At 35.9% G+C, this 24,370-nt stretch overlaps 1 protein-coding gene across 1 annotated transcript in view; it reads right to left on the bottom strand.

The window, feature by feature from the left end:
* CAMSAP2 (calmodulin regulated spectrin-associated protein family, member 2) overlaps nucleotides 1-24,370 on the bottom strand; it is an 88,848-nt gene that overhangs the window by 53,951 nt on the left and 10,527 nt on the right. Inside the window, 1 exon segment of the mRNA XM_009884791.1 lies at nucleotides 22,438-22,697. Coding sequence (XP_009883093.1) covers nucleotides 22,438-22,697 — 260 coding nt within the window.

Here is a 24,370-nt window from a genome sequence, read left to right on the forward strand (position 1 = left end):
GGAAAGCGAAGTATTTTATAGCTATATAAATGTAGCTATATGACGAATTCAGAGAACAACTGCCTGTTAAACATTAAGGCACATCAGCAGTGTCACATCCTGCCAAGGAGGGGTGAGTGCAGGTCCCATGGAAACAATAGGCAAGGATGTAGTGTGTTTAAAAGCACACAACTCCTGGCAAGAGTCAGGCAGTTTGATTGATTAGCTACACTGTTTTGTCAGTCAAAAGGCTACAACCACAGAAAAAAAGTCTTAAAGTCTTTGGTGGGCTGTTTGGGTGTTGAACATTTGGAGGAACTTGAAACAGTTTTGCCTTGAAGAGTTGGAGAATAAGGTGGTGTGAATACTAAGGACTGCAGAGGAATGACATCAAGCTAGGCCAAAATCTCTGGAGAGGTGCTGTTGCAAGAACTTAATTGATTTATTTTTTTTTAATTGGATTAAATCAATCCAAGAAAAGTAGAAATCGTTGTTTCCTGATTTTTTCTTAATTTCTGACTGCCTTATTTTGCTCTGTGTTTTAAGCCTGTTTCTGGTTTGTTTGGGATTTTTCCCACACCACCTTCTCATTAAAATTATAAATTGGTTGACATCTGTTGTTTCTCTTCAAGCATCCAGACTCTGTAATCCCATAATCCTTAAATGGGAAAGGAAGATTATTGAGAAACTTGTCTGAACTACATGTGAGATACATTACTGGACATTTTAGCAACCAATTTAAAAATCATTGGTTTCAAGTATGTTATATCAGAATTGAAGGCAGTATCTGTAACTTATGTTACCTAAATACCCAAAGGAAAATTTTATCAAACCTAAGAAAGCTGTCTGTCTGCATAGGCAGGTCAATTTATAGAATTCTAAAAAGTAAAAATCAGTATTGTGATAGTACAAGATGGAATGGTCACTACTGGAAAAGCTGGTATATAATTCTCACTGAAGAAGAACTATCCCAGCATGTTTAGTGGTCACAGGTAACAGGCAATATGCTTTACAGTGTCTACCTGATCATGCAAAACATATGATAAATCCAAATTAATAAGCAATTTTGCCAAAGAAAATTCTTACAGTACATGCTACAGATATGAAAGACTGGGCAGAAGAACTTAATCTGGATAAAAAATTTAAACTTGTCAATATTTTAAAATGTACTTTAAAACATGGTTTAAATAATTTTCGGTTTGCTCAATAATGTTAATTGCTCTGCCATATAGAAGGTACAACTGTAAGCTGAACTGTTGTTACTCAGTTGGTTTCTCATTTCTTAATATTTTACTGTATTATAAACAACAATCAGGATTTTTATTTGCTTATTTGCTATACTTTTCCATAGCTGGCAAAACTGATTAGTCTTATAGCCATTAAGTAACACAAACCCACTCCCCAAATATCATATACTTGGACACCAAGTGATACAGATTTTGATGCTAATCAGTCACTTGGTGCATTTGTCATTTGCAGTATTTTCATGGCAATCAAGATTACAGGAAACATCACAAGGAAGTATTAAAATTACCCACTTTTTTTTAAGTTGATATTAAATATTAATTCCAAGCAGAACAAGAAAACAACTGATGTTACTCTCCAGAATACCTTTCAATTTATTTTTTCGCCTCATCACTTCACTGCTCCAGATTATAAAAGTTACTCATCATAACTGCTTCTTTAAAGTCATTCTCTCAGGTAATTTCCACTTGAATTATAACATCTTGCATTATTATCAGGTATGTTCTATGTTATGGGAAACGTGACTACAAAGTGAACAATCATGTATAACTACCTCTTTGGCACAGGAATTTTCCCTACCATTTTTAACAGTAGATAATGAATACCCTTTGCATTTCCAAAAGAACTTATGTTATCATCATTCCACTCTCTACACCCAGGAGTAATCCAAACCTGCCAAAACATTCAAACAGTGGATTTCAATAAATTTAACCTGCATTAAGGCTAAACACACCACTTGTGATTGGTTTTCAAATCATTCCTAACGTTGACATACAGCTCACTGTATTCATCCTCAAACACAGTCACTATTTTGAGACATATTACTTAAGAGCTATGATGAAAAGTCTTTCCCAAGTTCTATGTTGGATACATACGCACACATACAAACCAAGGCAAAGAGGCGCTACGGAGTCCCAAGAAACACCACAGGCTAGACAAATGCCAAGCCTACAAGAGAAAGTACATGTGGTTTATCCTTGAACAGAGGGCGCTATGATATTTTAGCTTCCAGTAATGAGTACTTAATGTTTAAAATGCAGCTATAGTGGATTTATTAATTTAAAGCATTATTTCATCATCTCACAACAGATGAAAGGTACAGGTACAGAAGCGAGGGATTGATGACTGAAGAACTGTTTCACAAGCTTATAATTACTGATGGACATCAATGACACATGCACCTGCATCCCTTTGAATAAAGTAAGCTTCATTTCATAAAGACAATTTCAACTTTTCATATTTCTGCAAAGAAAAATAACAAAAAGATAAAAAAGATAAAGTGTGATAGGTACATTCATATTGGTACACAATCTTTCTACTGTGTCTGGCATTCTTCCCGTTCACCCTCCTTGCACTTGGGTGCAAAATAAATACTGACTATCAAAAAACCATATGGTATAACAGCTGCTATATAGTTCAGGTACTTCATTTTCACTATTAAATCCCAATAACTTTATTTTGATTGTGCCTTTAGCCGATGAGAAAGTAGCTGTTTAATGCAAGTGACTTATACTGAAAAAGCAGACAAAACAATATCAGTTTTGCACTTCCAATGAGCAAGCACAGAGAGGTTCAACCAGAGCAGCTACTACAGACAAGAGGAACATTAACATCCCTAACTCCTTTCTTCTCGGTGCATTGCAGCCTGCAACTTCCCCGTACCATCGCAGGACGTGCCGTCACACAACAGGAAATGTGCTTCCAGCTCCATCCTTCACCCAGGCTCGAGAGCAGCAAATCAGGCTGTGTGCTGGGACATTACAGCCGTAGCAGGAAGCACTTTGAACCGAGCTTGCTGTTCAGATACCCGTTTCCCATACCCACTGCAGAAAAGGCTGCAGGCTGGTTGGCAGCCAACCGGACCATACTGATCTACCAGACAGCTTTGACTGTAACTATGAAATGGTTTAAAATAAAGATCATGATAATAGTGATTCTTCAAACTTTTTACTTGGATGCTATTTAAAATACTTTCATCATTCATTAACATGACCTTTACAATGGCTTTTGAATTAATCCCTAACTGACTGCACTGGGATTCTCTTTACATAACCTATAAATTCTTTTGGCAATTCTAGATATATCAATGACAGACTATAAAAGTTATTTTGATTATTGTCTTTATCTCAACTCTTTGGGTTTTGAACAAAAGCAAAAAGAATATCATAGTGTAGGATGGGGACATGAACTGGAAAAATTAGGTTTTGGCCCTAGCAAAGCAAGCATGTAGTCACTAAAATATACTAATCTGAACAAGCTAATATAAAACCCAAGATTCCTTAAGTCTCACCACTAAGGGTATGCAAAACATCAATTTGTAAATGCCTCTTATCTATTAAATGATGTACACTGTATATGAAAGCCTACTACTCTGTCAATGACTCCATTAAATCAAGTAGTACAGATCCAAACTGTTCTGATCCAAACAAGTTCTGGTGAAGTGCATGCTCATCTAATTCCATGCAACAGGATTTCAGAACTTGTTTTTATTGCTGTTTCACTATTATGACGCGAAGGCAAGGACAAAAAATTACTGTCTCGGAAGTACCCTGATAGCCAGGTGAATGCTCACAGCTTCACTCTTATGTTTAGTAATTTTGTGGTCTTTAACTTCTGGATATTTGTCTTCAGATAATCATGTTTGTCATAGAAGTAGTGACACCTCATTTTGCAGCCAGAGTGAAAAGTCAATAGAAGCCAGTTTTAATGTAATACAAGTGCTACTTGTTGTGGTTTAACCCCAGCTGGCAACTAGGACCACGCAGCTACTTGCTCACCCCCCGTCTACCTCCCAAGAAAGGTAGGAAGAAGAGGGAGACAAGGAGGTGAATGGGAAAAAACCTCATGGGTTGAGATACAAACAATTTAATAGAACAGTATCAGAAAAGGAAAATAACAATAGCAATAATGATAATGACACAAATCACTCTCACCACCCGGTGAATTGGCACCGTCCCGAGCAGTGGCCGTGAGAGCCCACCCCTTGTCTAACCTTATTTATATACCGAGCATGATGCCTATGGTACGGAATCTTCCATTGGCCAGTCCATTGTTCTGTCTAGGCTTCTTCTCAGCTTCTTTGGGAAGCTGAAAAAAGTCCTTGAAAGCTATAAACATCGCCCGGTAACAACTAAAACAATATGTATTATTGACATTCCTTTCATACCAAAACTGAAACACAAAAACCACTAGAAAGAAAATTAACTCTGTCCCAGCTGAAACCAGGACATACCTAATGCTAAATGAACTAAAACTTCAGGCTCTTTACATACATTCTTAATGTCTTCTTTCCCTGTTTGTAGATTTGGCCGAAAACCACTCTTTGATATTTGTTCATACATTCACATATACACATGAACACTAATATATCTACAGGAATAAGATGTAGCTTTAAATGCATGTAGCAAATAATGTTACAACAGGCCTTAAACAATGAGAATGAATCAGTCATTCAAACAGCATTACCCTTTTGGGATGTGAATGAGACAGGCTGTCATATTTAGAGACTAGTATCATGCTTTTGCCAGAGTCCTGAGACTACAAATGAAAATGTCACTCTGGCTTTTCCTAGCTTTCCAGTATTTGGCAGTGCCACCAATTTTTTACTTTTTTTGGTGCACAGTAAATGCAGAAATAATATTCCCAATTTATTTTACAGATGCTGGTGTCTATATTAAAAATAGTTTGTTTTTAAACAGATTATTTTATAGAGTAATCAATCATTACAAATACCAGTTGTTTATTGTTCCAGACATTTGCCTAACAAGTCTTGTTCAGCTGTTTATAAATTTGGGACCTTTTCATTCCACCCTTACCCTGGATCCAACATGAAAACTTGCTGTTATACCTTGGTATTTCAACAAGATGCTGAATGAAACAATTTAAGCTCTCTCCTAATTACTGATAATGAATGCACTGCCAACATACAGTAGTGAATATATTCATATTTGCAAATATACTGCTATACAATTATGGTAAAACATGCTGCTTGATGAGATAAAGACAAACAATTCTTTCACAAAAACAAATAAATAATATAGATAAATATACATAGGCCCAAATTTACAGTCTTCTCACTCAGTCTCCAGATTTCATTCTGTATTTGATTAATTTAATAAACATTTCACTGAAATAGTAAGCAGCCCTACCTTATGCACCATCTACTGCATATTGAAATTTACAACAATCTAATCCAGGGAAAAACAAATGACCTACCAAGCTTTCAAATATCACCTCAAAATATCATTTAGCTTTCAATATAGAATCACTTTTAAACTACTTATGCAAATGCAGTTTATTGCATCCTCTAAAAAGGCATCTGAAATATGTAAAAGACTGCAAAAACAGTTTCTGTAAATAGCAGTCTACTGTGACATGCTTTTTCACAGCAGCAAGTAGGAAAGTTAACCTTTGAGACTGAATACTGGACTTAAAGAAGTTAAACAATTCATAACAAAAACTCATGTTCAAAGTTACAGGAATAAAATAAACTTCCACTCAAAGTGCGTATAACTTGATGGCTCCAATGAGTTAGATTACTTTCAATGCATAGGGAAAAAGTGAGATTTTTAGATGGGAGAACGAAGGATATGAGGCAGACAACTTGGTTGTATAATTAGTTTGTGACATCGACTCCAGATAAAAGCCTAAGTCACCCCCTCCCTCCCCCCCTACATTACAGAACAGTCATTCCAATGCTGTTACAAAACTAACCTTCTGAAAAATTCTCAAACTAAGAGAAACCTACTTAAAATATTTGTCAGATCACTAATTAATATCTAGTAGCATCTATCACATACTCAGCATTATCATGACTTTGAAAAGAAACTCATCCTGAATCACGCAGCTCACACCCTAAGACTGAGACAAAAGCTGCAGGGTAAGTGGACTGGACAGTTTTGCGGTTTTTTTTAATTAACTATATATTGTATCAAATTTAAATGGATTTTAGATAAAGAAATAACCTAGATTCACCTAAGGGTGAGATAGTTCTTTCAAAGAAAAATGGCACAGTTTGGGATGAAAAGAACACAAATGAAATCGTGCGATAGATGTTATAAAGGAAGAATAGCCTCAACACCTAAGAACTGTAGATGAAGCTCTTTGAAATTTCTTCCACTAAAAATACTGTAGAAAACAGTGATCAGCATGTAGTCACAGTATTTGTAAACACCTTTTAAACAAGAATTAAAACTAGTCAGTTTCAGTTGGAATAAAACTGGACAAGTTTGAAAAAGGAAATAACTTGGTGTGTTATTTTCATAAATACTATCTACATAAAAACATTCAGCCTGCCAGTTTTAAAGTCTAGGCGCGTTGTACAACTTTGCACAATTGTTAATATATTTCTCACATTAAAATGCCACACAAAGTAAATTCTGTTGTTATTTTTGAATTAGTTCTTCTGATAGTAGAACCTATTTGAGAAGTGTGGTATTATCCAATTCAGGTCAAATATAGATAAAAACTGTCATTTATATTTTCTAGAAATTTAAATGTCTTAATATAGATTTACATAACATTCTTTTTTTCTGAGGGAAAATGGACACCCTGAGACAGTATTTATTATATTTGCAGACTTCAGACAATGTTTAGTGAAAAAACCAGCTGACTCCCCACAGTTTTTGGTTTTTTTTTTTTCCCCCCTCATCCTCAAGCAATACTTTATGATTAAATTCTCTGAAAGCCTCTGACATTCTCAACAAATATTTCCATTTGGAAGTATCAGTTATTCTGTAAATAGAAGACTTCCAGTCAATCTGTCCTGCATACGGACCAGCTATTCTAATGAAAAGGGTTTAGAGAAGAGCAAATTGGGACCCCCATCTGTTACTGGTTTAGTTACAATACTGCTTGCAGTGCAGTGAAAGCAAGTCCTGAAAATACTTCACTGCCAAATTTGTAAAGAAATGCGATATCCTTGTTCTGTAGGTCCTGTACTTTGCCAATTAAAAAAATGAGAATGAATAAAAGGTTTTCTCACCCTCATATAGTGCACAGCAACCTAACACTTTTCAAAGGAAGGCATTTCCCTGAGCTGTGCACCACAGAACTTTATTTTCACCTTGTTACTTCTCAAAGCTAACCTTTGCTTAAACACTGAATTCCATCTGAACTCAGTGCAATACTAGTAACTGCTCTCAGTTATCAATTTAATGTATAACTTGACTAACATTAAGTAATTAAATTCAAAAAGTTCAACTATTACAATCCATAGTTTTCTGTAGTATAATATTTTCCTGTTTTAATTGCAATCCATTATTTTGCCCCCAGAAATATGACAATAAGGTAAGAGATAATGTCACGTCTAGTTACCAACAGATTAGCAATGTATTATTTTAATCTGTAAAGTACCACATACACCGATGCCACTGCAAGAAGCAGAGGAGGAGAGGTGGGAGTTACGCCGTGGGAGAAAAAAAAAATTATCATCCTTCTGGAAAAAGATATTCCTGGCAATAGGCTTTATCACATCATGCCTACACACAGATCTGGAGGTCTCTTCTTCATTGGGGTTGTCACAGATTGATGATGCCCTTTGGAAAATATAACTGAAGCACTTTCAGGAAGCATCTCAAAACACTTGGCTCTGGTTATCTTTTGGTAATGAAAAGGAGGGAAGTGGAAAAAAGTTAAGTTGCTCTGTGACAACAAATCTTTGTGTATTGATAGACCCTGTGCTCCAGTCTCAGGAGTAACTTCACTTCTCCTCCCACCCAGCCATCAGTCTAAGTCTCCCGAAAGATCCAGTTCCCATCCTAAGCCCTCTAATCTCTCCCATTTTTCCTCAGACCTACATCCTGAGGGCTACCTTGAACTATTTGCAATATGTGCTGGCTCAGGAAGGAAGCTCAGAGTCCATAGCTATTTGGTCTGCACTTCAGCCTTCCCTTTGGCAAAGGAGTCAATTTGGCTTGCTCTCCTCTAGTCCAGCAGCTATCTCCAATATGCTTGTAAGAACTTGTACAAGAAAGAATTTGTAAATTAAATAACCAACAGAAGATAGACATAGGCCATCCATCAGTGGAACAAAAGACAAACTATCATTTGGCTAGGATTAAACTTGCAAATTCAGATCATATTTTAAATTCTTTTCCAAGAATGTTTGGGAAAGGTACAGAAGCGAGGCAAAGAACAAGAAATCAGCAGTGTATGCCTTCAGGAAAACTTAAAGGCAAAATTAGTCAGTGATTATACTGGAAGAATGGTATTTTTCCAGATAAAATAACTAGCAGGAAATAAAATAAAACTACAAAACTACAGTTTGGATAAGACAACAAAACGGACGATGCGGTAAAAAAATAATAAATTTAAAAATAATATTAAAACAGTCTTGCATGATTTTAACTTGAATTTATTCATCAATATGGTAGCTAAGATGAATATTATCTAAAGATAACCATGAACCAAGAGCTTCATACAGGAAAAAGCGACGTAAGTGGCAGGAGAGACACGCTGTTATCACCCCAGTGAATGTAGTACCTTTTCAAATACAGTAAGTGCCGGTAGTCTTCTGTGCTGCTGCCCAAGGTTTCAGCCTTAAAAAGATGGCTAGTGGCTCATTTCTCTGATGATTGAGGACACTCATTGTGTTTAAGGATAAAAAATAGCAGCCTACATAGAAACACCTCAATTCTCTTATGAGTATACGTAGTGACCTGCAAGCTGATACTAGCAACTCCCAGTTTTTTCAAGAGAGTTCTAATTCTGTCTTCTAAAAAGTACATTAATTATTGATAGCCTTTGGATTATCTGCAAGTCTGCCAATTTCATGCATAACCTACATCTTCATCTCAGAGTCTGGAGCAAATAAGGAAAGAAAAAATATTATATTTTAAAAATTACATAAAATATTTCAAGAGGAGCTCTCTGTACATATTGAGGTATTCTCTCTGTAACGCGAAGAACACTGGGGACATTCCAAAAGACTAGAAGGAATGAAACAATGGATTTTTACCTTTTTTTTTTTAAATCAAAAGACAATACAAATAATTTCAAGGCCCCACGTTCTCCTTCAGCTCTCATGCAAAATAATTTCAGAGTCAACAAGCAGCTTGATTAATTAAAGAAAAAAAAAGATAATAAAAAGATAATGCTAATTAAAACATGAACCTATAGAACATAAACCACTTTTTAAATTCACTTACAAATGTAACTGAAAAGTGGAAGACAAATTATGAGTGCAAAGCATCTAACTTGATACATTCCGATTAAATAGAATGTTTAATGCTGGATACATTAAACTGATTTATAATCTAGTCAACTAAGCTCAAAATGCAACCCTGAGCACAGAACCAGCAATCAATAGGTGTATTTTCCAAGAAACACCACAGGGATGAGTTATCAGCTCACCATCTCTTACTATTTTTACCAATGTCCTGGAAGAAAAACCTCACCACTGATCAGGTTTGAAGAGAATGCAAAATTTGTGGTAAAGGTAGCTAAGGAAGATGATGAATTAGAGGAATAGAGAGATCAGTTCTCCCTCTAAATTTGGGAAGGTAAGAAGAGAATCAAACAAGCCACACTGAAATGGAAGGTCCGATCTCAGCTGAAAAAAAATGCAAGCTATGTAGTACTCAGAAAAGTACTATCTTCTCCAGTAAGGGAAAGGTTTAAAGTTGTTTGAGAAAAGGAACCTAAAATAATTGACACTACAGCCATATGTACGATAAGAGCATAATTGTGTTTAAGTCATTAAAACATCAGATCCTGTTAGAACAAGCAAGGCTGTATTATCCTTCTCCCTTCCCCATAATCAGTGCAAGCCAATAATACCAACCCACATGCAGCCTGTTACATAAGTTCTCAGTTTCCCCATGTTCTGGGAAAACCAGACAAATTACGCCTCAATGCCTAGAGGCATACAGGTATTATTTTAGTATTTTTTTTATTGAAAGTACATAGTACTTTAGCGGGATTGGTTTTTTTCCCCAAAGCTTTGGCCTGGAAAAGTAAGACTTTTCAGGCATACGTGTTTGCTGACTTAGAGAAAATACAATTCAAGATGTTAACTAACAATAATAAAAAAAAGAAAGTACTGGAGAGTACCTGGGAACACCATAACACCTTAGAAGACACCGAGTAATTTGACTGATGCCATTATTGTCTAATTACTATACCAAAGTTGATAGCAAGTTCAATAAGTAATTTGAGTAGGACTTTCAGCATCAGGATTTTCTTCTCTAGCAACACAGAAATTATGAGGCTTCCCTGACAAAATGATATATTGAATTACATTAACTTACAGTCTTTCTATGGGCAGTCACACCATTATTTTTTTTTTTTAATCTCAAGTACACAAACATGTCTTTACTGGGAACTTCTAAATATCATTGGACAGGTTTGGTTTTGCTTTGGGGAGTGAGGGAGTTAAAAAGAGGGGTAAGAGAAAGAAAGAAAAAAAAAAAGTAAAATCTGCTCAAAATTGTGAACTGAATTTTCTTTCCCTCAGCATGTTGTCCATTCCATTGTTTCCCTTTTATGTGCTGGGCTGTAACCCCACGTAGTCCTGTATTTCACTAACTTTTTTTTTTTCCTTTCCCAGAGCATCAAAGGTGTTAATATAACACAACACTTTAAAAGTTAATTGAGCTCTTTACAAAAGCAGGCTGCCTTCACAAAACAATACCACAGAAACATACCACCCAGATTTACAGAATTCTTTCTATATAACAGACCAGGAAGCTTTTATAAATGTTTATTCCTTCACAACACACCCTTAAGAAGAGAAATCAAGCACAGGGTATTTTCCCCCAAAGCATATGTCACTAATATATAGTATATTCAATTTCAAAATAATGTTAGTATGATAAAGTGTCCGAAAAAAGCCTGTATTAACCTTTTGCATGAGGGTGGAAAACACCCAAGTAAATTGCTGATTGCTCAACATGATCTGAGGTTAGAGAGTACAACCACCTGAATGTGACCATACAATGACTGTCGCGCTGTCACAAAAGAGGCAGCTGACACACAGGGGCGCGTCAACCACAGAATGTAGCTTGCAAAAAAAAACAATGCACCAGTACCCATTGTGCACTATGAGTCTTGACAAGGTCCCAGTTAGAATCCCGGGTCCTGTTTTCAGCATAACCTGTCATGAAAGGTTGGCACCAAATGAAGGACATTTGGAATAAAGATAAAGGGGCGGAGGGGGGCAATGGGGGGGGGGAGAGCAGACAGGACAGGGACAGAGAAGTGCGAGAGAGACCTTACCTGCCCACACATAAAAGGCTGCTACAAAAAGGAAGGGAATAAACCCTCTTCATGTTCATAGTGGACACAGCACAAAATAAGGGGCTGATACAGCAGAAAAGACTTACGGAAGAAATTTAAGAAAAACGAGATTTTCTGATGGTAGGGTTCTTATGACTGCTGATATGGTAAAATAAATCCCCCAAACCTCAGAGGTTAAATTATAAGTTGTAGGTCAGCAGGTCAGTATCAGTAAAAGGGGGTAAGGTGGTACAAATTCTGTAACTAAACCTCTCAACAAGTGCTGTTGATAAACAGCTAGAAAATGCAATCTGTGTTTCGACAGCAGTTAATTAGTGCCTACTGCAGCAGGTTTGTTGCCCACATGCCACTGTGCAATTTACTTCAAAATGTATTTGTATCCTTTAATAATATAAAAGACACTTTAATTTCCTACTTCAGAAACGTAAGTGTTCCTTTATGAGATTTCATATTATATACTATATGCATTTAATAATTGCATCATGTAAAATTAATCTGATCCACCATTGTGTTTAACCAATACGTATATATTCACTATTTTTCTTGTAATTTTTCGTCTTTTAAAGCTCATAATAATTTTTAACCTTCCACTTCTTTATCAAGAACCAAATAGTTCTTTATCAAACCAAACAGTTCAAAAAATTTCAATACAGACTTCACATTGTATATACTTATTTCATGAATATTGACTGCTAGGTGTTCTAAATTGTGTTCCTAACATCCAACGTAAAGCTTATAAAGAGTTCTTGCCATTTCAGCTTTTAAGACATCATCAGTCTTGACAACTGACTGATTTGGACCTCTAGCTATTGCTGGATGATTATATAAATTGTGATAAAGATAGCTTTTTACAATCTTCTAAAAATTATTAAGTTGTAGAACCTCTTTCTGATGTAGACTTTGCTGTTTATCCACTGGTCTTAGAGTCATGGTTTGGGAAGGCAAAGAAATATATTATACTGGAAGATACCCTTTCTAATGACCTTCTGATGGACACGGGAAAGCTGAAAATCTTCCACACTTATAGCAGACAGTCACCTTGTTAAAGAGCACTATTACAGTCAATTTATAACTTAAATAGTTTAACAAGTTACCAGATAATGTTTTAATGTCCTAAATTGTTCTATTTACATAGGACCAATACAAGTCTTAAATTGTTCTATTTACATAGGACCAATTCTATTGGATTTTACTTTGGGTAATTTGGAGACTATTTCTGCAAGGTAATAAAATTTCCTACTATTTCATATAAACGTAATAGTTCATAGAAAACCTACCCGTTCATATACGTGACTGAAGTGCACTGCTATTTACTGCATTTCCCTAAGTGTCAAAAAGACTAGCCATACTATGGAGACAATACAACATTTAGTTCATTCAACTGCAGAAAAAAAATAATCCCAAAATGTCATTAAATTCCACAGAGTTTGTAGGAACAAAGATTTTAATGTTATGATACACCTACTGTGATGACAGCGTGTGCTTTTTGCTGATAAGTGCAGGCAGATTGCCAGGTTCATGTGTGCAGATTAACAAATGCAGATTAGCAGTGTTCTTTTGTACTATACTGGAGCAGCTGCTGCATTATGGGGAGCACAAACTGTATTTCAAACAGTCAGTGTGGTTTTGTCCCCTTGTTGCTGTGTGCATGTACTACACAGAGCTGGTAGTGAAGCTCTCCTTATGTTTACATGACAGACCCACACCTCCTGCTAAAAGCGACTCACTATTTTCCATAATAGGAAGAAAGCAGTGCTCTTAACCAAGTAACTGCCTGGTACAACCATGCAAGATTTTTAGCTCTCCCCTATCTAGCAGATGGGTATTAAGAAAGATTTCTCTTAGCGTAACTTAAATAAACTAACTGATGAAGAAATACCTTCTAGGTAGTCTGTAAAATAATTCATAGATTCTTCTTTTTCTAAACAGCTTTGTTACTATACTCCAAAATATACTTAACCTAGGAAAAGTAAGACCATTCCTAAACATTTACTTAAATAACTTTTTCACATATTTAAAGAAATAGAAAGAAAGTTCACAGCAGCAAACCAACAGCCAAAAGCTGAACCACACTACTTAATGGTGCTGTCGAAACAGGAAGAAAATGTTCTTAAAATGTGTTTAACAAAATAGTATTTTTTTCAAGGTTAATGAAAATACTTCCTGACCTGTTTAGAAAGCATTTTCTACATGGTATCTGGCATTCTTCACAGACTTGAATTCATACTATCTTTCCTTCATAATTTATACTGTCTTGTAACGGTTTTTCCTTGTTGGGCTTCACAAGTGGGGTGGTTTTTTTATTTTGGTCTGTTTTTCAGTTGTTCTTTTTTTTTAATTTTTTTTTTTTTATTAAATCCCCACCCCCTTTTTCTTCCTCCCCCTAGGTCAACAGCAGCATAAGAAGGAACACTAAGAATACAATCAGAAGCGCTTTGGTTCAAAACTTTTGTTTACTCAAGGCAGAAGAATACCACCTATTTTTTTCAGCCCTCACAGCACTCAGTGTTTCCTAAACAGCAATGAAGTGAGGAAGACAGACAACAATCAATAATGATGCACTGCTTTATTTTCCCCTGTAAGGCATGGGACTTGACTTCGGGAGGTACTACCTTATCTTGAGGTACACATTCACCTTATTTCCTGTCATCATTCCAACAGCCGCAGTTTGGTTTATTTAGTATATTATGTATCTTGATTGGAAGATGTGCTTCAATGTTGTCTCCTCATTTTAGTAAAAGACTTAATGTGATTTCCACAATTTTACATTAAAATAAACGTGAAATAATGTGCTGCTATTTCTGAACATTGCCTACTACATTCACCTGGCAAAAGCAAATGTAAGGCCAGTTCTGTATAGATCAGGGATTTCACGGCAGTCCCGAGAACATGCTTTCAATGCAATACAAGCAGCACAGTCTATTCAATAGCTCTGTACAACTGAAATGAATCCTACAAGAGTTGTTAAAAAGAACAATCAGATTGTGTTATTTTCCATGCAAGGATTCTTAGTGATACAAATTTGAAATGCCATCTACGTTGCTGGAAGCCTGAATAAGACCAAAATCCTACGCAGTTTTTGGTACTGAAATTAAGGATGCAGGAAGAAAAAAAAAATAATCACAAGAACAAAAATTAAAGCTGAAGAAATAGAGAAGGCTTTCAGGGGAGAGTTGCAGGCATGAAAGCCAGCAGACAGGATCAGTTTCTTAGCTCTAGAGTTGCTGGAAATGACCAGCAACGAATTCCTACTTCGTATTCTTTACAGACATAGCTTTGGCATCAGTAGCTCTGCTACCTTTCGCATTAGTTGCTGCACTTGGTACACAAGTTGAGCACACATTCCATGAAAACCCGAAGGATGTCGTAGAGGACTTTGCGGTTACATAAGTCTTCCACAAATTTCTGATACAGATATCTACATTATCTTTTGGAGTTAATTCCTACTTTTATTTGTGGACAGTCCTTGTTAAACAGTTTTCAAAATGGATTCTCTAAGAGTAAATGTCTATTTTCTCCCACAAGAGATCTTTCTAATAAATTGTGGTCCTTTATAGCAATTTTTCTTTTCAGCTATTTGTAGGCTGATACATATGAATAAAAGTAAGCATAGAACAATCTAATTACGTAACTTTATTTCATCTGCAGTTTCTTTCGACTGGCTCAGAGAAACACAGAATTGACTCAGTTTGACTGCAGCCAAGCTAATCACTTGCAAAAGAATGGCATCAGTGGCAAATAATAGGTCGTAGAGCTCAGTATCATAAAAGGAGCAGGCCTAGATTAAATACAATCTTCAGTCCCAGAAAATTACAGAAATAAAACAAACTCTAGTATGACTCACACTGATAACCTGTATTTGTTTTGCACACGCTAAATTCTAGACAAACACACTGTAGAACACATCCCAAGTTACTGCTGCTATTTACATGAGACAGAAAAAGGGATTTTCTACGTGCAAGACAAACATAATTAACAACAAGCAGCAGGCAACACAAAATCCCCAGGCTATGAGTCAACATTAGCTGCATAAAAAAGCTAGCAGGACATGAAGTTAGAAGTTAAAATGGTAAGAGCAGAATAAACTTTATGAAGAGTTATAGCAGTTACCATGACCAAAGCGTGAACTGGCACCTTGTGCTTGAGGGAGCTTGGTAGCCACATTACTTTACTACGTCAAACAGATGTTTGTTTCTGACTAAAGTGAGACGGTTTATCTGACAAGAAAACCAGCAAAAATACTGGATCACTGTTTTCAAGCAGATGAGAACCTTACATGGAATGTGTGTGAAGAGATGAGTCTAAAACCGAGTGTTTACAGCAGAAATGGCGCAAAATAATATGGAACTTCTAAAGATTACATTATTCCCAGCTGAAAATCACAACCAACTGGTTCTATGCGGCACATGAAACTCATTAGACTAAACTCAGGTTCTGTTTCACCACTCTATTTGCTTATTATTTTAATCTTCTGTGAAACATAGTACTATGCAAGATGCTTAAATATCACAAGTCAGTTAATATTAGAATCTGGTGTTTTAACTAACAAATTATGGTATCTATGGGCCAAAGTCAAGTAACTGCAAATTCTTTTTATGTGTCCTCATCTAACAAGTAATTCACAATAGCAAAGGAATGGAAACTTGTTACATCATGCCTAAAACCAGAAAAAAAAAAACTTCAGGGCAGAAGCCACATGTTATTTCTTTGTTCTATGAAGTGTTTAGTACACTTTTTTGTTGCCTTACAGAGTTAAAGGAATTCTACAGCATGAGAATGCAGAGGCTGCAGCATGTAGCTGCAAGCTAACTGGGTGAGCTGCTGGAGTCCTTCATCAAGGATAAATACTCCACTGATGAGAGGGACTGTCATTTCAAATGAATGCAGTCTGACAGAGAGACCAAAAATCTGGATTGCAGGATGAGTTAACCACTTATTGTCTGTTACCTTATCCAGAAAGAGCCAGACTCTGGCTATGGGTACAAACCCAGCACTATCTATCCCCCTTCCTTCCACATAAGTTTTGCTGGCTATGATTAACTTAGAAATTAGTACTGCAGAACAGAAAAGCAAAACCAGTGTAAAGGTCCCAGGAACTGCCTCTGCTCCCTTCTCAGGTGACTCACTTCAATCTGCTCTACTCTAGTCCTGTGTAATGAGTACCCCTTGGCAGCTGGGCTACCACAGCTGCTACCCCAGAGCCCATCTTCCAGTTTAGCTGCTGAAAGAAACCGAGTTCCCCGAGATGACTCCACAACGCAAACCAGCAGTGCAGTACCAGGGAGAAATATGTGGATGTGTTTCAAAAGCACACTCCTGAGCAGTACTAAAAAGCTAATACAGGCACACCTAATTATACCTCAGTTACAGTCCAGATTCACAAACTGCTACAAAGAGAATTGTTGCCAGACTTCCCCACAGAAGTCATCTTCAAGGAAAAAAAAAAAATAATTTGCAGCTAAATGGATAAACAATTTCGATGATAGCACACTACTTTTTGTATTAAAAACTCATACACACAAATTAAGTCTTGGAATTAGGGAGGTAACAATTTTTAATCCTACCAGCTATTATGGACTTATTGCTGGGGTTTTGTGGGAGCCTCTCACTCCTTTCGCATCTTGTCTGACAATTGTGGAAGCGTATGAAGGATTTAAGTGTTTCTTGATTAATGATAGTACTTTTCAAAAATAATTATACATGGGTGTAAGTTTAAGGTAGCTGCTTAGCTGGTTGACATTCTTCTGCAGCAGTATTTCTCCAAATTAGAGTTCAGATTTAAAAAGAAGTTACACTTTTTGATTGCATTAAGATTAGTACAGTTTTTATATTTTCCCATACTGAGATGACGATACAAAGAAATATTTTAAATTATGGCATATTTTCCTGAAGACAGTATCTATATAAAGGGTATTCACTAACCTCTTTCTAATTGCTAAATTTTATTTAAGAACTAAATATCTGAAACTGCCCTTCCCCCCCCCGGCCCCCTGAAACCTTGCAGGATAGTAACTTGGTTTTGTCAGATGAAAATGGTTGTGAATATGCAACAATAAGGGTAGGAAAAGAGATTTTTGGCACAGAACTGGTAATAGTCTGTAACATTACTGTGTCTGTACAACCCCCAACACGCAGTGGCTTTAAACAGATATTTAAGATTTAACGTTATTACCCCTCAAGCTTGCAATTTAGCTGGTTGTGGCCTGCCACATCAGGGACAGAGACTGGTCAGTACAGAAGTCCACAGCTTGGGTAATTATGCTACTTCACTTTCCCTGTAGGGTATCAAGCAGCGGAGAACTAAGATGCTGATTCTTTATTCCTTCCCCCAAATGGCAGAAGTGCATTTCAGGGGCTTGGGGGAGAGAAAGCATTTCTTAATTCCTCACTGAATCTGTTTATTCTTCCGTCCACTTGAGGCAAACTGAAAGAAATCACCAGCATATGAATACAAAATGGCCAGCCTGATTAAATATCAGAACTCTCGTAAAAGGATTGGACTTGTCAAATACGTTATTCAGTTGATATAAAATTATTAGCATAATGCAGAACTTGTCTAAAAGTCTCATCTGGTTCACCCTGTAAGAACAGATATACACTTTTTTTAAACATAAAGAGATCAAATATGTATATGAGAAAAAATATGAAAAAATCCAAATTGCCCTCCTCTTGTGTACCTGTCATCTGAAGGTTTAAGTCACTTTGGTTCATGAAAAAAATGTAAAATTTAAAGGATATAATTCAACATGGAAATATAAAAGTTAATCTTGACTTGAACAGTGATCTATACATATTATATCTGAAAGCATTAAAACAAAATTATTGCATAATTAGCAGAATCATGCTATATTCTTAAGCTATTTCTGATTTCTATAGCCTGTCAAAATCTCACATATGATTTCCATATGGAAGTGCCTGCTTAAGACAGATTTATTTTTTAAAATGCAATTAGAACTTGCGAACTGAAATAAGTAGCTTTCCTCATATTTTCACAACTTCGCTTTCGTAAACTTTTTAAGCATCAAGTAATAGCTTTTGTACTCCTGACCTGAAGTATAATTTTCAGGAGAAACATACTCTGGATCTTGCTTCAACACTGTTTCAGTTACAAGCTCGAGACTATTTCTGCACTGTTTAAAGTCTAATGTAGCAGAGCCAAGACCATATGAATTTCAACCTGGAGAGTTGTAATGTAGTATTTGGTTCTTTTGCTCCCCTACCAAAAATAAAGGTAACAAGATGATCCTATCAAATAAGAAGATTTAATAAAAATAAACATAGAATTATGTTTTAATAGCTTGCAATACATGGAGAACAGAAATAGAGGTACCACTGACTAGTTCTATAGCGTTATCACAAGATGCAATCTCTCGGAACAGGGAGATTCAATTACTAGTTTTTAAATCAGAGCAAGACTAAAGAATAACCTAGCTTTCAATTTTATCAGAAAAACAAACATAAGACGTGAACAAACCAAACATAAGAAAGACTAAAACAAACCAGACTCCACATGGACTTCCCTACTCCTACACAAGGGAGGCTTTAACAGAAGCCTTTGTGCCTGTTACTGTGCATTAATGTCCCAAGTGCCTCTTTCCTAATCCCATTCCATTGGAGGAAACTAATTTTTGTATGTACATACATGTATGTATGTATATACAGATATACATACGCAAACACAAAAACTTGCAGCTTCTCAAATGAGATATTAATGCAGTTACATCAGTCATGACTCACAAAGGAAACTACCATCTATCCTCACCCCAGTGCATGAAGAAACACATCTATTTCCTAGACTTTTCAAAGATGTTCATATATAAGGTGCTTCCTAGAAAAAGGTTCAGTTATAGCTAAGAAACAGAGAAGGCCAAAATTTGACATGCTCGCTTTAGTAAGTCACACATGAAGTAAATCAACAATTAATCACCACAGCCATCATTGCCACAAACATACAGTAAAAGGAATTCCAAGTCTGTTGACCACAGCTACACGCATTATAAAACGCAAGTAAAATTAAAACATTCTATATTCAAATCTCTTTCCATAGTTTCATTTTATGTTATGACATCCCTTTCCAGCTACAGAAATGCAGTACATTTGAGCAGATAACAATAAATGTCCTCTAACAAACACCAACATCTTTCCCCTATTTATGGGGAAGACAGGCTAGCAAAGAGAAAGACTATCATATTACTTTCTATTAAATTGCTTAAAATTATATTGAACATAGGTTTAACATAATCTGGTCTACCAGAGGAATGTATGAGTTAATTACATATGCAAACTTTCTGTTCTATATAAATGAAAAAGAAAAATCATTCCATGCTCTAAAACAGGATATCCATCTTTGTAAGACTTGTAGAAACTGTGACATATGGAACACTAGGAAAAGGTACTGGGAGGCATCAAGGGGATAATTTTAAGACTCTGTCAATACTGCACCAGCCAGATTTTAAATTCTCTGCCAACTCTGCTAATTGCATAGTAAGGAAAAAGGTTGAGACTTTCCAATTAAAATGTAGCGTTGCTGCTAGGAACTTGCATAGGGATACGAACATGGAATGACAAATTAAAACTCTTATGCTCAGAATATTAGTATTGAGACTACAGTTCCACAGCCATTTCTTTGGTAACAATTGTTTTAGACATGCCTGCCCTTCTGCCCAAGCCAGCTGTGTTTCCACTCTGGTGTTCCCTCTCATTGTCACAGCCCAGCTGTTTGTGAACTAATGCAACACCATCAGTACACTCATCTGTCGCTGGTCCTGGAGTGGGGACAAGTGACCTGGGCAGAGCAGGAATCTGGGAATGTCAAGTGTTATGACACTGATGCTTGAATAACTACTTGCTGGACAACACAGGAAAGAAAGACACAAACACCCACTCAAGCACAGGGGAAATACAAAACTGCTACTGAAATGCATTTTAAGAAACATTAATTACTGAACTAAAGATCAGAAAACCAAACTAGAAAATACTGACATATTTTCTCAATTGACAACTCTGAGAAGAGATGCCTCTTACAACTACTCTGGAAAGGGATCAAATGCAAAAAAAAAAAAAAATCAAATGGGAAAACCAGAGGCTCATAAATGCAAGTCAATAACCTTATCTTCCTTCAGAGACAAAAACAGAATTAAGTTCTGTACAAACATAAACAGCGAGGAAGTTTGTTTCTTAACCTCTTAAATGCTTTGACTTTGATGAACATTATAAATGCTTACTCTTAAACCACCCATGACTGTTGCAAGCGTCCTGCATATTTTCTATCACTTCAGCATGTCTTACTTGCTATCGACAGCTTCTTTTACTAAAACGCCACCTGTTCTTTTCTGAACTCTCCTTTCTAAAAAGGATATCAAGATCAAAAAGTGACTGACAAAATTTCAAGTTATCTGCGTTCACTGATCACAGCTTAATCATAAGGAAAAACTGTCTTGGCTAGTTTTATTACTATTGTTGAAATATTTGTGCCTTCAGATCTTAAGCATGCTATGAGCAGGAAAGAACTTTCAACTAAAAATAAAACACAAAATGGATGTAAAGAACTTAAGTCCTTCTATCACAGCAACTGACTACCGCCACTTCTAAAAAACACCTGTGGAAACTAAGAGGCCTAATACTTCTTGGCAATACTGTGTGGAGTAAATCATTAATTCCTAATTAGTAGCTTTGATGTTGCATCTGTAAAGCCTCTGCAACTTTTCAGTTGATACCTACTGATCAAAGAGAGACTCTAGTCATATTCTGCCAAATATTTACTAGTCTTCTTACATGTTAGTAAATACAAGTTGCTAATAAGCTGACAATAAAAACATAGCTGTATTAATTTTCACACACCTCCATTCTAGTAGTAGCTACAGGTCACTGACCATAAAAGTATTAAAGGACTTAAAATAGAGCAGTCAGCCAACTCCAGAGGGTAGATTCAAATAAAAAAGACCCTGGGAAAACTAGACTGCAAAGTCCAGATTCAGCTAATGGATGACAGAAAACTTGCAGAAGTCTTTTCTTTGTTAGACATTTTATTCCCTGTATGCAATGTATTCTAATCTGAAAAGACCCCATTGTGCCATAAATACCTCCAAGTATAGTAGGAATATTAGTTCCATTGATATCACAATAAAATTTGCTCGTGATTTCAAATGAGCAAGTTTCAGTTCTGTATTAGAAGTTGTCAACTCAGCCTTTGTAGTCTCATACTTTATGTTTACTTAATTTATTTTCTATATTAAATATTAAGCAATAAAAAGGTAAAAATAATTTTAAATACTCCACTTTAAATATAGTTGAATCTTATTCTATCATACTGTCATTTTATAAACAACCTAGCGGAAAGGACTGGCCATACGTAGCCAGACAATTTTTTTTTTTTTTAAACTGAGCTCAAATCAAGGAAGAAAATCCACGACTTAAGAGCTTCGTAATAGAATCATACATCTGTTGAACTAATGATTTAATTAGCAGTTGTATAAAGCAGAGACATGTTATTAAAAGTCTCCATGAAAGAATATACCATTGTTGTGTGTTTTACACTGACTTAATACGTAACTGGTGACCATTGAATGTTACTAGGTTGAATTGCCTGTAATCCAATCCCCTTTTTTTTTTTTTTAAAGCTTTTAACCAAAGCTTTTTATCAAACACAGAAATATTCATTGACAGTAAGTGCTGTAAAACTGAAACCAAAGTGATCATATTGTCACTGCTATGTTTAAAAATGTAACACTTGAACTAAGTAGAATGATACGTGTTTTCAAGCATTACTACAGAGGAAATACACCTGCACTGACAACTATAAGGAGACTGAAAAAAAACCAACCCAAAACAATCACAAGTCTCTCAGTAATGAATCACATTAGTTCTTGAGAAAAATACTTCAACGTAATGATGCATGTTAAAAGATAGATATGTAGTTATTGGGAGTACACAGAAGAATAGAAAAAAAACCATAACACACAAGCTCTGAACACTCACCATCTGAATTGGTTTTTTGTGAAGATCTCGTTCAGTCACCAACTTTTCTTGGTCAGTGACATAAAGGCCTTTTTGTGCCAGGGCTTGTATAACAGCATCATGACCTAGAAGTGGTTTTGCAGCATCACTCTTGAGAATAAGGCTCCCAGCACGACAGTAGAGTTCTGCAGACAGCAGCAAGTTAACAACAGGTGGTTTAATGTGCTCCTGGTCATACTGGTCTGTGTAAAATGGTTCTCGTAGTTCTTCTGGAACATTTTCTACAAAAACAAACACACAAAAAAGCATTAGTATCAGAAAGGAGAGATATAGTATTAGGGTTTTTTAAAATCTATGAACTCAAAATTATGTTAAAGAAAGTATATCCAAAGGAAGGCCAGAGTCTTTACCAGTCATCATGATATAAAACACTAGGAAAAAATGCATACAAATGTAACATTTGAACTATAAATAGAAATTTAAGAAAAATTAAAAAAGAATTCCATGCTGCAAAGGCCACACCAGAAGGCCAACCTGTGGTTTACAGCATCATTACTTTAAAATTTCTTGGCTTCTCCAAATACATGCCCAAACATTCTCATTTCCTTTGGCATAACATTATATAGGTGAGACATATAAAGGCAGAACAACATCCATTTAAACACAAACCCCTTTCTCTGCTACAGTAATCAAATGGAAATGGAACATTGTATTTTAGCACAGAATAATTCAAGACGAAAGGGGAAGCTTCCACTCAGCAGCCTTCTAGGTTCCATATATGCATGAAAAATTTGATTACTATACTACCTATTTAAAAGGTCATGCATCACAGAATGATGACAATCCAGCAGTTAAGCATAAATACATGGATGTTTTACTGGAATTTAAAAGAATGGAAAAAGAGGAAAAGAAAATTATTAATTTTGTTCTGACAAAATGTTGAATTCTTATTTGTCTATTTGTGTTATTGACTTCTCCTAAAATTGTGGCTTTCCTCCTTTTTCAATGAATTGCTTAGTACCCACAGAAAGCTATGCAAGATTCAGCCAAGTTTATGCTGAGATTTTAACCCCAAAATTGGCATTCCAAGACAATCTAACAGCTTTTCCAAATACTTTACAAAACATAATACGGGCAGACTATAATTGTCTACCACAAAAGTAATAGTTATAAATTAATTAACTATTGTACTAGATCAAATGAAATTAAATCATCAGTGAAGTGGAAAATAATTTAGACATGGCTTCAGACTTCACATTCTAGACCCAGGCACTGCAAGATGCTCCACTTTCCCCATGTAGGAATTTCACTCTCCGTTGGTGTAAAATTAGTTAAGCCAACAGCATTTATGGGACAAAGAGCATGTGATTCTTTTTCTGAGCCCAAATGGAAAAGCCTATTTAATTGCTACAAGGAAAAAAGTAGATAGTGATGCAACTCCAGGTTCCTAACCCCTTTGCCTTCAGCTGGATAAATGGCTAAACAGACAAGGTTTAGCAGAGGGTGGAGTAAACAGCCCACTACGGGTGGAGCAGGAGAGAGAGAAAAACAGAACATGCCATCACAAGAAAATGACAGATTATCTTCTTCCTCATACATATTCTATTGCAATTCATGTGCTTCCATTACTGGCTTTGGAAGAGGAGCTAGCTGCCTTCTAGCTGTGAAAGGAGAAGATACACATTATAGGGTGCAAAAAGGGAAAGAAATACTAACACATACTTTCTTAAATGTCATATGGATGGTAAAAAAGGATAAGATATCACTTCTTACTTGCCAATTCAGAATATCAAGGGGAAGAGAGGTACAGTTTATAATTTGCTTACACCAGGAGCGTAAATTTGGCTAGAAAGCTGACAGATCTGGTTTAGAATACAGATTAAAATATATTGTCAGCAAAACTAATTTGCCCTTTAAAATACAAGCCTAATGCCTAACGACATTACTTTTTTAG

Source organism: Charadrius vociferus, unplaced genomic scaffold (assembly GCF_000708025.1).
Source record: "Charadrius vociferus isolate BGI_N301 unplaced genomic scaffold, ASM70802v2 scaffold163, whole genome shotgun sequence".
Lineage (NCBI taxonomy): Eukaryota > Metazoa > Chordata > Aves > Charadriiformes > Charadriidae > Charadrius > Charadrius vociferus.